Source organism: Podarcis erhardii (genome assembly GCF_964252035.2).
Source record: "Podarcis erhardii genome assembly, chromosome: 9".
NCBI classification, from domain to species: domain Eukaryota; kingdom Metazoa; phylum Chordata; class Lepidosauria; order Squamata; family Lacertidae; genus Podarcis; species Podarcis erhardii.
The window spans coordinates 58684370-58698115 of NC_138512.1; the positions used below are offsets into that span (position 1 = coordinate 58684370).

General features: G+C 42.4%; 1 protein-coding gene and 1 long non-coding RNA gene across 2 annotated transcripts in view; one reads left to right on the forward strand and one right to left on the reverse strand.

Annotated features, from left to right (window-relative positions):
* Positions 1-13746, reverse strand: part of CISD2 (CDGSH iron sulfur domain 2) — a 22534-nt gene continuing 8788 nt past the window's right edge. Inside the window, exons 2-3 of the mRNA XM_081877425.1 lie at positions 4221-4435; positions 1-3513 (exon numbers count right to left, since the gene is read on the reverse strand). Coding sequence (XP_081733551.1) covers positions 3424-3513; positions 4221-4435 — 305 coding nt within the window. The 3' untranslated portion in view covers positions 1-3423. The remainder of the gene's footprint in view (positions 3514-4220; positions 4436-13746) is intronic.
* LOC309349334 overlaps positions 9937-13746 on the forward strand; it is a 4119-nt gene continuing 309 nt past the window's right edge. Inside the window, exons 1-2 of the long non-coding RNA XR_014159855.1 lie at positions 9937-10300; positions 12146-13642. This is a non-coding gene — a long non-coding RNA (uncharacterized lncRNA). The remainder of the gene's footprint in view (positions 10301-12145; positions 13643-13746) is intronic.

Sequence of the window (13746 nt, forward strand, 5' to 3'; positions counted from 1 at the left end):
GATGTAGAATGAATATTTTATTGGTAGTAACAGAATTACATATGTAACTTCCTCCATGGTGTAACTTTCCAAGTCTGTCTCTTGCACACACACACACAATGTTGGTTGTACACCATAACATCCTTTGAATTGTCTGTAGCAATTACCGTGAAATTAAAACCCAACCCAACAAAAGTTTAGACACAATTCCAAATCGGCAAGCTGCCTGAAATATATATCAAAAGGATCAGGCAAGGTATGTAGGTGAGATGCCAGGCACTTCACAAGAAATCTTAAACTGAAATCGGAGCCTGCCCCTCAGGCTAGCAGCATTTCATCCACAGGAAAGGAGAGGCCTGTTCTAGTTTTCTCCAGTTCAGATTTCAAAAACAACACAAGTTAGCACTGAGCTGCCTCATTCTGGTGGTAGTGAGGAAAATTATCTTCATGCTCCAAGTGTGGTGGGCATCGATTTTATCTCCCTGTTTGCTTATGGAAGGTTCAGAGAATCACAGAATTGTAGAATTGGATGGGATCCTCAGCATCATCTAGTCCAACTCCCTGCAATGCAGGAATCTTCTGCCCAACATGGGGTTCAAACCCATGACCCTGAGGTCGGGAGTCCGGTGCTCTACTAACTTAGCTATCTCAACTAGATCATGGTTCAAATCCCATGATTTATCACATCAAACAATAAATAACAGCAGATGAAAGTTAATCCAGAGCCCAATCTTAGGAAGATGCATGCAGAGATTCGCTTAAAAGGGGGGGGGGTCACGGTGCTTTTTGTTCCTATGTAGGGAGTCTGGCTTTCCTTGTTTTTGCAATTCTCTTGGCAGATATACAGTGGTGCCTCAGGTTACAAACTCCACTAACCCACAAGTAGTACCTTGGGTTGCGAATGGAAATCGCGCAGCGGCAGGCCCCATTAGTAAAAGCGCATCTCAGGTTAAGAACGGTTCGGGTTTAGAACGGACTTCTAGAACGAATTAAGTTCGTAACCATAGGTACCACTGTATTTAAAAGAAAATTGCTTATTGTCTGTCTTGCTCCTCCCCACCACCCAAACACTTTGGGGAGGGGCAGTGGCATTGTTGCTTACATGTTTACCCCATTCCATCTATTTGGCACCTTATTTTTTTGCTCGCTTTTTTGTTTTTCATGGAACACACTCAGTTTTAGCGCACAGTAGAACAGCTCCAAGAGAAGTGAGTTCATGGCATCTTGTCAAGAGCCAGGGTGGCGTAGTGGTTAATGTATTGAGATTAGGACCTGGGAGACTGGGGTTCAAATCACCACTGAGCCAGGAAGCTCTCAGTCTAAACTACTTCACAGCGTTGCTGTGAGGGTAAAATGAGGAATTTGTGTATGCCACCTTGAATTCCTTAAGAGAAAATGGGAACTACACATGTAATAATAAAATAATAGAAACCCAGCTAATTGGTACAGGGCAGAGCTAGCTTCTCTCCCCAGACATTCAGAGGCTGAGTTCAAGCTTAGGAAGAAGACTGCACCGTAGCAAATGTAGCTCTATGGAGCTCCACCAGTCAGATATGTATATTGGGATGCAGGCATGAATTGGCATCCTACTTCCAGATCAGGCACAGGGGTCCAGTCCAAGCATAAGAGGACAAGTAATCCCCTAGTGCTAGATCTGAAGGTGCTGCAAGCTGGTCCCTGAGCTTCTCCCCACACCCATGCGTTGCCTGGCTCTAGCAGAGTTGTTTTCTGCTGAAAAAGGAAGAAAACAAACTGAAACCAGAAGTTGAGAAATGCAATAGCTTTTTCCTCATCTGCATAATGTGAGCTGGAGCTGGATCTGTGTTATCTGTAGTGGGAAGTGTGGTAGGCAGGGACTCCCCCCTTCCCCCAAATCCAACAAACATTAGCTGTAATTAAAGGCTCGTTTGCATAATCATCTGGCCAAAGTTTCTCCCCGCCGTGGAGAAAGTATAGGTCTGTGTGCGCACCTTCCTCATGTATGCATGCATGTACATCACTAGAAAGAACTTTGGCCTCCATGACTGAAAGTAATATGGAAAAATCCATAAATTACTTACCTAAAACCAGGTTGGTCACAATGAAGAATATACCACTGTGGTGGTGGTTTTAAAAAAAAAACCTAGCAATTTGTTTGTTTTCTTCTGAAAGGAAGCTGACAAACCATGCTACATATCCAAGAGCAGTTGTCTTGTAATAATTCGGAGTAATGCAGAAGAAAATACGGGAGGGCTTTTGACACTAATGGGAGGACTAGGGCACCAGATATAAAAGGCACAGTCAGTTTCACAAACCAACCTATTTACTACATAAGTAACAAGCAAAACAGAGGGCTTCAATAGAAATCTACTTTCTGTCCACAGTGAGAATATCTGGGAGCAAGTTGGTGGCAGAGGTCAATTTACTTTGCCATTTATTTTCTCATAGGCAATATGTTAGCCAAGGATGCTTCTATCAGAGCCTTATTGTCATAAACAGTTTGTATCTAACTAGGTCCAGAAAGCCACTACTAATTGCTAATACTGCTTTGGCATTGGGGCAGTAGATGTTTTCCACAGCATAAACAGAGCATAAAACCTAATATTGTTTGGAATTCAGATCATGACTGTCTATACTATATGGTTGTGCATGGAATTAGGAATTAAGTGCGTGTTGAGATGTACAGGGAGATCGGAACAACATGAGTCTCTTTGGGAAAATGATTCTTGAGTGTGGCATAGATGGGACTATTCAAACTTAAATAAGAGTATAAGGCACTCCTCTTGTTTCAGACAAATTGGGTTTTTTGTTTGTTGTGAGCAGAAGCCTTAGTCATTGTTGCTTATGTAGGAAAAAATGCCACCTTTCGTCCAATATCAGCCATAAAATGGACTGTGACACCAATTACATTGTTCTTAGATTTAATTATTTTCAACTGGGCTTATTAACCATTGCCATACTCCTCAAACCAGGTATGCCATAGGCAAGGCTGTCTTCACTTGCGGAAGGTAAAAAAAACGACGGTGAAACAAAAACGAAATGTCAACAGGATCAAGATAAACTTCCGTTCCCAGAATTCTTTTGTGGAAGTCACAACAGTTAAGCTAGTTTCAGACACATTTAAATCTGTAGTGTAGATGTGCTTATTTTAAGCAGAGAAAGGGTACATATATGGCTCTTTACGAATCACCTTAACCTTTTATTACTGGTTAAATTGAAACTCTGGGAGCAATCATTTTGTTACGGGAGTAAAAACGCATGTACAAAGGGACCATTCTTCATTAAGTTGGACATGGCTTTTGAGACCATACAAAAATATCATCACATGTCTATCACAGTCTATAAAACTAAGGTAACCTAAAGAGATATCAAAGCTCAAGTCTACAGTAACTATTAGACTGAAAGCACTACCACGTGGGTATCAAGTGGACTTCCCGTCAGTCGTGGCTTAGTTGGGGAGGCTTGCTAGACTTCTTTCTTCTTGAGTATTAATGGGCCCACATTATCTCCTGTCGACTCATTGTGCTTCTTGTGGGAGCCATCACAGACAGGGAACTGAAAAGAAGGCAAGAGAAAAGCAACTGAATATCTGCACTGATTGTAGGGTGGTAATTATAATTCAGAGAAACTTTTTCCACAGGAGCCCAGGTCACTCATAACTAGAACAAAGTACATTCGGCATAGATAAAATGGGATGGCAACCTACAAGCTTAAGTACGGGGACAGAAAAAGATCCAGGCTGAGGGACAGTAGTCTAGGCCCAATACCCCAAAATGAAACAATGAATGCCTTAAAATGGTCTCTGTACTTGCTCCATCCTTGACATCTGACATCTCTGGCCAAACTGCCTGATGCTGATGGGAGGGCACAACGCGGCCTACTCCAGCCACTTGTAGCTCAAGCTCATAAAAACCTGGAACTGCTGGATCCTTCTGCACTTTACAGAGATTTGGTTCCCGCAAAATCAGGGTGGGTTGGTTGAGGTTTAAAAGCTGCCAGTGTTGGTTGAGGTTTAAAAGATGCCAGTGTTTATCTCTTTGACATTTGATAGGAGGGCATTCCACAGGGTGGGCGCCACTACCGAGAAGGCCCTCTGCCTGGTTCCCTGTAACTTGGCTTCTCGCAGTGAGGGAACTGCCAGAAGGCCCTTGGCGCTGGACCTCAGCGTCTGGGCAGAACGATGGGGGTGGAGACACTGCTTCAGGTATACTGGAAATCACAGTAACCTTGAAGCCACATCTCAAAGCAATAAAATGACTCACCGTTTTTGAGCGCCAGCACCTGCAATACACTGCCTTTGTGAGACAAAGGTCCTCAATGTTGATTTCGTTCACTACTTTGGGGTTCTCCTTCTGGATCTTGAGATTGATCAAGCTATCCTTCTGCTGCTTCTTCTTGGGGAGGAATGGACGAATAGCAAGGTATCCGAGCAGAGCAAGGACACCCAGGAAAGGCAATAACCGAAGCCATTCTGAAACTAAGCACATACCACACACATTAATGTTATAGAAGGGTGCTCACCAGCATCAAGTTCCAGCATCAACTGCTATCAACACAGTGCTTTATTATAGAGTGCTTACATTCTAAGAGCCTCTGCATTTTGACGTGACCCCATGGCAGCCACAACACATAGTGTAAGACATTGCTGCATTCTGGTTGCTAGGGCAGAGCAGCAATTGCATCTCAAGAGCAATGGCAGTAGCATGAAAACTCTTTAAGAATGTAAGAAGATCCTGCTGCATCAGATAAACAACCCATCTAGTCCAGCATCCTGTTCTCTCAGTGGTCAGCCAGATGCCTATGGAAAGCTATAACAGCAACTCTCCATGCCATGTGCTAGGACACTGGCATGCCATAAGGCCATGGTGAGGGTAGATAATTATTTGGAGGCACCTCTGTGTGACATTAGTCAACGTGTTCTCACTCCCTTCATTTCAACGCTGGCAACATTCTACGCCGCCAGCAGTGACAGTACGTGACTGTCCTTGCCTGACTTCCCAAAACTGATGGTTGATATGTTATACTTTCTGTCTTTAGGTTTCTGAGTACAATTCAAAGTGTTGGTGCTGACCTTTAAAGCCCTAAACTACAAACTACAAGAAAAAAGATTCCACCTAAACATTAGGAAGAACTTCCTGACAGTAAGAGCTGTTCGACAGTGGAATTTGCTGCCAAGGAGTGTGGTGGAGTCTCCTTCTTTGGAGGTCTTTAAGCAGAGGCTTGACAACCATATGTCAGGAGTGCTCTGATGGTGTTTCCTGCTTGGCAGGGGGTTGGACTCGATGGCCCTTGTGGTCTCTTCCAACTCTATGATTCTATGATTCTATGATTCTATGATTCTATGATTCTAAACAGCCTCGGTCCAGTATACCTGAAGGAGCATCTCCACCCACATTGTTCAGCCTGGACACTGAGGTCCAGTGCCGAGGGCCTTCTGGCGGTTCCCTCACTGCAAGAGGTGAGGTTACAGGGAACCAGGCAGAAGGCCTTTTCAGTAGTGGCGCCCGCCCTGTGGAATGCCCTCCCATCAGATGTCAAGGAAATAAACAACTACATGACTTTTAGAAAACATCTGAAAGCAACCCTGTTTAGGGAAGTTTTTAATGTTTGATCGTGTTTTTAATATTCTATTGGGAGCTGCCCAGAGTGGCTGGGGAAACCCAGCCAGATGGGCAGAGTAGTAATAATAATAATAATAATAATAATAATAATAATAATAATAATAATAATTGCAATCCCACCAAAACATATTAGACAGTATTGCCTGTCCTCACAATGAGGAATATCCATATCATCAACACAGGGAAGAGCAGATGAAATTATGAGGTAGTTAAAAAGTTTGCTTTGGATTAATTACCATGTCATGGCCAGCTTTCCTTGCCCTTTGCCTTCTGACTACTAAACAGCCGAATTAGTGAAATAATTCAGAGGCACTTAAAAAAAATAAAGCTCACAGGAGCACACTCTTGTCCCCATGCACAAAAAAGGGGATTAAATCGAGGCAGATATAAATGAGTTAGTGTACAATTAAAAACACAGGACACAATTCCCCAGCTTCACTGAAATAAATGGAAGAGGCTCAGCAGGATTTAGGCAAAAGATGCTGATAAAGTATTGGGGCTTACGCGTATTTTTACCTAGGCAGCAATAATATTAATACTGTACTTCTTTATAAGAAGCTGCCTTACACAAAGTCAGATCTTTGGTCAATCAGACTCAGTACTGTTGACAATGATTCCAAATTCTCCAGTGTTTCAGGACAGGAGCTTATCCCAGGCATACCTGGAGGTGCTAGGAATTTAACCTGGGGCATTCTCCAATCCAAACATGTGCTCCGTCACTGGGCTATGGCCCACTGAGTGGATATATTTGCAAAAGGTTGTGTAATCCTGCCGAATCGAGCTCCCCAAGGATTTTCAGCTCTGCAAATTTTCTTGCACTATACATTTAAAGCCCTATCATGCTCCTTTAAACCAGACAGAGGGCCTTCTCTGTAGTGGCGCCCGCCCTGTGGAACGCCCTCCCTTCAGATGTGAAAGAAATACGCAGTCTTTAAAAGACATCTGAAGGCAGCCCCGTTTAGGGAAGTTTTTAAAATTTAATGCTGTATTGTTTTTAACACTCCATTGTGAGCTGCCCAGAGTAGCTGGGGAAACTCAGCCAGATAGGCGGGGTATAAATAATAAATTATTATAGTCATGGCTTCCCCCAGAAGAATTGTGGGAAATGCAGTTTGCTAAGGATGCTGGGAGCTCATAGGAGACCCCAGGCCCCTGCCAGCGCCACAATTTTCCAGAGTGGTTTAACAATAAATCCATTTTCACAGGGCACTCTGTGCTGCTTTAAATACATGGTGCAGATGGGAGCCTCTGTACTTGAGGGTATGAAAAATTCACTTCCTGGGTGGGTGGAACGGGATTCCTTACCTAACTAAATCTTTAATAAGAAAGGCAAGACACAAATGCAAAGCTCTTAGCACTATGCAGGGAAACAACAGGCAGTCCAAGTGGCAAGTCAAGCAGACCTGAACAAGGACAGAGACAACCTGCGGTTCCCATGGAAGCATATTCAAATACAGGCAAATCAAAGCTACACTGAGCCACCAAGCACTGCCTATGAGTGGGGGCGAGCCTGCTTTGACCCATTCAGGCCTCCGCCTACCCAATACCCAATTTCTTTAGGCCATTTATACAGCATTTAATCTCAGTTGTCCCTATGTTGGTAGATCCCAAGCTTTTTAAGGCCACAGCCCCCACCCCACCTCTGGTTCCGTAAACCCATCCCCGCTTCCCCCTCCCCGATAAAAAGCATTGTTCAGAATAGCGGATTGCATGGCCCACCATGGAATACCAAAAAAGTCAGAATGCTAATAATTAATGGCAAAACCCAATCAAAACTGGTGAATTGGATCTGGCCCCTTGCCTTTTTAACACACACACACACACACACACACAGAGAGAGAGAGAGAGAGAGAGAGAGAGAGAGAAAGAGAAAGAGAGAGAGAGATTATCCAGCTGCTCAATTTGCAAACCCTACATTGATCTGATTGTTCACATGCCTAGGAGAGAAAGGAAGACTCCCCTGCCAGCTCAAGGGGTTCCAAACAGCTGCTTTCCTGACTAAGCAATGCTTCTGACAAAGTGGAGAGAAGACGTAGAAAACAACTGTCAAGTGCACCAGGGCCTCTGAATGTTACGTTCTTTGAACAGGCTATCTGCACCAAGCATGCTTCCCAAGAGCTTATGAAGATGCTACACGGACCAGAAAACCACCAGGCTTTTCATACTGAACTTTGCACGCGGCAGCCGGCCCTAGCATTTGGCAGAATGAGGCAGCCGCCTCAGGTGGCAGATTACGGTGAGAGGGCAGCAGGGGTGAAGTGCAAGAAAACTGAGTAATGTGTGCTACACAGCTTGCCCTGCAGTCCCTGAGCAACTCTGGTGTGGTGGAGAACGTTGTCGTGTCACCAGTGGTGAAGTACAGTGGTACCTCTGGATACGAACAGGATCCTTTCTGGAGCCCCGTTCGCATCCTGAAGCGAATGCAACCTGCTTGCACGGGTCACAATTCACAGCTTCCGCGTATGCGCGTGACGTCATTTTGACTGTAAAACGGTACCTGGTATGACTGTAAAACGGTACCTGGAAATTTGTAGACGGGGAGAGAGATTTGTCATTTGCTCCAGGCAGCAAAATGTCTTGGGCTGGCTCTGGTCCATGCTTTCCTAATTTTTCTTTCAGCCATGGGAAGGACTTGCAAAAGCACACAGCATCTCATATGTGGACAGAAATTAGAAGCACTTCTGATGTATTGAGCGTTGAGAATGCAAAATAGTAAGCAGCTAAAGAATGGTAATGCAGTTAATTCTGCATGGCTATTTATACTGTGAAACTTTATCTTTCACACCCATGTTTCCTGTTTTACACCTTTTTTGAAGTATAGCATTTGCACCAATATACCTGTATAAAAGAAAACATGGGTGACAATTTTTACATGAGCAAATTTGCTCAGGTGGCAATCCTGGACACACATACCTGAAAAGGTGCAATTGAACTAAATGAGGCTTACTTCAGAGTAAGCATACATAGGACTGCACTGTAGGGTGCATAAGCTCAAACTTAGTATGTATTTGCCTGGTACAAAGATACATATTGACCCATTTCATCTTATTTTACATTTCAACAAAATCCCCCTTTAAACTGCCTTTAGACCAAAATGGGAGAGGAAAAAATAAAAGGATCTTGCTTTGTTTTATAGTGAAAGACAAAAACAGAAAGGGTAATGTGATATAGCAGAAAGGAAATGGTAGGGCTTGGTGTTGTATTTAAAAAAAAAAAATTCCTGGATAGCTGAACAGCAGAGTCACACATGGAGACAAACAGATCACGTTTTTCAACTTCACTTTATAACATACAGCTTGCTCTTGAAATGCGGCGAGAGAGCATAAATCATCACGAAAGTTTTGCCTAATGACAGATTTATTCGCTTGCTACTCTTTTATTGGCCTCTGGATTGAAAGACTTGACTCAGTGCATTCTGCCTTGTAATATAACAAAAATAAATTTTAAAAAGTCCAGCTAAGTCCCCCTCCCCAAATAAAATGACGAGTGTGGGGGAATCTGATGGCCTCCAGATGTTACGGAGATCCAGTCAGCATTTCCAAGGGCCAAAGAAGATTGCAGTTTTACTCCAGCAACATGGGGGGGGGCAGAGAGACACAGCTTTCTCTTCTCTGCTTTAAATGATTCCCTTTCCAATACTCCTGTATCAAGGAGAAAACAAAAACCCCTGAGTTTCCTCACAGGAAGATGTAGCAGTTTATGGTCAGCAACACTATGCCAGACATTTTGGGAGTCCACTGTGGACCCCACTTGTAATACATCCGTACCTTGAAAGTCGGACAGAATCCAAAACATTCCAAAATGTTCAAAAACCAAATCATAGCTTCTGATTGGATGCAGGAAGCCCCTGCAGCCAATCAGAAGCTGCGGAAGCCCCATCAGACGTCCTGGTTCCAAAAGAATGTTCACAAACCGGAACACTCACTTCTGGGTTTGCGGCATTCGGGAGCCAAAACGCCCGAGTTCCAGGGCATTCAGGATCCAAGGTACGCCTGTACATTCTAATAAATAATAATAATAATAATAATAATAATAATAATAATAATAATAATTTAGTTATACCCCACCCATCTGGCTGTGTTTCCCCAGCCACTCTGGGTGGCTTCCAACAGAACACTAAAATACAATAACCTATTAAATATTAAAAGCTTCCCTAAACAGGGCTGCCTTCAGATGTCTTCTAAAAGTTTGGTAGTTATTTTTCTCTTTGACATCTGGTGGGAGGGTGTTCCACAGGACGGGTGCCACTACCTCTGCCTGGTTCCCTGTAACTTGGCTTCTCGTAGCGAGGGAACCACCAGAAGGCCCTAGGTGCTGGATCTCAGTGTCCCGGCAGAACGATGGAGGTAGAGGCACTCCTTCAGGTATACTGAATGAGATAAGTGCTTTGTTCTCGGCCGAGCTGCACTTGCTGGAACAGGTTTGTAGTCTTGGGATGTTCTGGATTCAAACCTGTCACTGGCGTCCCTAGACCAGGGTTTCCCAAACTTGAGTCTCCAGCTGTTTTTGGACTACAGTTCCCATCATCCCTGACCACTGGTCCTGCTAGCCTGGGGAGTTCCTATGGCATCTCTCAGCCAGGTACTGAGCAGGGCAATACCTGCATCAAATCACATGCCCTGTCCGACCCTAAAAACTGCAGAACAGGGAATAACATAGTTGCCCTGAACATATCATGACTTATGTAATTTTCTCCTCCTAGGTTAAATAGTCTAAGAGAGGTGCTACCGAAGATGTTATTCTTGTTTCAAACAGTTCCAGTAATCAAAGGGGCAGAAATTTTTAAAAATTGGCAACGAGAAATTTCAAGGTATATCTGGCAGGGTAAGAAGCCGAGGATAAAATTTAAGATATTGACGGACGCAAAAGGAAGAGGAGGCTTCGCCCTGCCAGACTTGAAATTGTATTACGAAGCATCTTGCCTCTGTTGGTTGAAGGAATGGATGAAATTAGAAGACACAGATGTGTTAGATCTTGAAGGTTTTGATAACAGATTCGGGTGGCACGCGTATTTGTGGTATGACAAGAGACGAGTACATAAAGGTTTTGAAAATCACATTATCCGAGACCAGGACAAAGAGACAGTGGAAGAAGATTGGAAGAACTTTAAAGACTATCTTAATAAATATTATAAAATTAATGAAGACTAAAAAGATATGGGTTTAAAAATTAGTGGTTGGCAGGGGTGATGTTTAAGGATAAGATAAGATAAATGAGATTAGAATACAGAAGGGGGAGGTGTGAGGAGGTCGGTGAAATTAGGTTTAGAAAATAAGGTTTGAATTTATACTTGTTTTTGTTTTGTTTGTTGGTTTATGTATGTTTTTACTGTTGTTTGTGTTTGTGTTTATATGTGTTTATTTGAAACTTTAATAAATATCATTTAAAAAAAAATGAAAATCACATTATAAGAAGGTCTTTGATTGAAGTGTGGCAAAGATATAAAAACTTGTTGGAACAAAAAACTCCATATTGGTTGTCGCCGTTGGAGGCGATAAGTGTGAAGAAAGTCAATATGACAGGGGGTTGAGTGACATATGAGAAGTTAATGTGTAAAAGTGTAGGAAAATGGAAAATGAGACCATTTGAAGAAGTTAAGGACTATGTGAATGACTGGCTACATTATTTTCAAATTAATGAGATGTTTAGAAAAGATTTAAATCAGAGGGGTTTTGCTGACAAAGAATCAAAATTTCAGACAGAAATATTGAATAATGATTATAAGAATTTAGCAAAAATGTATAAGATATTACTGGAATGGTGTACGAAGGATGAGGAGGTAAAATCAGTTATGATCGACTGAGCCAAAGATATAGGGCATAATATACAAATGGAGGATTGGGAAAGACTTTGGAAAGAAGGTTTAAGATTCTATGCATGCACAGTTATAAAAGAAAATGTTATGAAAATGATATACCGATGGTATGTAACACCTGTGAAGTTAGCAAAAATGTATAAGATAAGTAACAAATGTTGGAAATGTAAAGAAAAAGAAGGTACCTTTTTTCATATGTGGTGGGAATGTAAGAAGGTAAAATGCTTTTGGGAAATGATTTAAAATGAATTGAAGAAAATGTTGAAATATACATTTGTTAAGAAACCAGAAGCATTTTTACTAGGCATTACAGGTAATGAGATAAATAAGAAAGAAAAGAAGTTATTTTTATATGCAGTGACAGCAGCAAGATGGCCCAGAAATGGAAACTGGAGGAATTACCTACGAAAGAAGAATGGAGAACTAAAATGATGGATTATGCAGAACTGGACAGAATGACAGGAAGAATCCGGAATCGACGAGATCAAAGATTTACAGAAGATTGGGAAAAGTTTATCCAATATATGCAAAAACTGAGTGATAATAAAATTACGTTTGTAAGCTCTGTGAGCGGAAAGGGTTAAAAGGGCAGAAATGTGTAAAAGGTAACAAAAGGAAGGAATGGCAGACAAATTGAGGGAAGTCAAAAAAGAGAAGTAAGATGTAATTAAGATGTATGGAATGTATTGTTTTTGTATTTGAAAACTAATAAAAATATAATATATATTTTTTAAAAAAAAGTCTAAGAGAGGCTAGATAAAGCAGGCGGCTGGACTGGGGAGAACCCCTTTGATCTTAGCCAGGCTGCATTGTTAGCTCAGGCTCTGGGTTAACAAGGGATTCAGATTTTTACCTTGGGCCACTGGAAACATTAACCACCCTGATTGCTTTGTGGTAATAAGCAGGCCCTTGGAACATAAGAGCAATTCTGAGCGAAAAAGGTAAAGAAATAGGTATTTCTGAAAACTGCTTTTTTAAAGAAAAAAGTGAAATAAAAAATTGGCATCTAGAGCACAGCTATTAACTGGGCAGATGAGAGCATTCCATTTCCATCCCTGCACAGCATCATATACCACCACCCGCCCCTCCAAAAAACAAAACAGGACAATTGGAAACTAGTTAAGTGATCAGAATTTCATGTCGACAACACCTGCACAGCTTGATAATGGAGGCAATCAGACAAAGACGGACTCCAAGGAAAGATCAGAACTGAGCCACAAGGCATTTAAGTGGGAAGACTGTCGAACAATGGTTAGCGTGGAAACTTCCAAGTTAAGAGCACATTAATAAAATGGAGATAATACAGCAAACAAAGTTTACCATTATCTAGCAACTGTATAGTTGCAGACCAGTACTTTCTGGCTAGGTTCACAGAAGCAAATGAGCATTATGACAGACTTAGAAAGCAATCCAATATGCACGTCCAGGTTTTATGCAGATTCAAAAGCTACTGCCTGAACTTTGAGGCTGGTGCCGAGTACAGTGGTACCTTGGGATGCGAACAGGATCTGTTCCAGAGCCCCGTTCGCATCCTGAATGGAATGCAAGATGCGACTGCGCGTCTGCACGTGCCGCATTTTGGTGCTTCTGCACACGCGCATGACGTCATTTTGACGGTCTGTGCATGCGCGCGCAGTGAAACCCGGAAGTAACAAGCTCTGTTACTTCCGGGTCGCCGCAGAGCGCAACCAGAATTTGCCTAACCCGAAGCGTATTCATCCTGAGGTACGACTGTACAATCTTACAAAGCACTTCATTGCAACAGTCTGATGGACCTGGTGACGTTGCTACGAAGTGATGTGCACTTTGAAACCTCCCAAAATAGGAGGCAGGGAATGATGAAACGTTATCTTTCATCTTGCTACAGGTAGGTAGGTAGCTGTGTTGATCTGCTGTAGTCGAAACAAAATAAAATAAATAAAACAAGATAAAATAAAATAAAAATTCCTTCCAGTAACACCTTAGAGACCAACTAGGTTAGTTATTGATATGAGCTTTCGTGTGCATGCCAAGAAAAAAATTAAGAGGATCTTACACATATGCATCCCACATGCTTTTAATAGGCCTATGGAAACTGCAGTGATGGTACCCTACCAAAGGTACCTGACTATGTTTTTGGGGATCACCAGTGAACCCCCGTTTCATAATTTCGTTACCAAGTTTTGCTTGGCTGGCTAGCACTGGAGTCAGAGACCGAATATTGAATTAGCAGTGCAATCCTACATCTCTCTGTTTGGTGAAAAGTACCGTATTTTTCGCCCCATAGGGCATACAGGCCCATAGGGTGCACCTAGGTTTTTTTGGGGGGGGGATAAAGGAAAAAAAATATTTCCCCCCCTCCAGGCGAGGGGC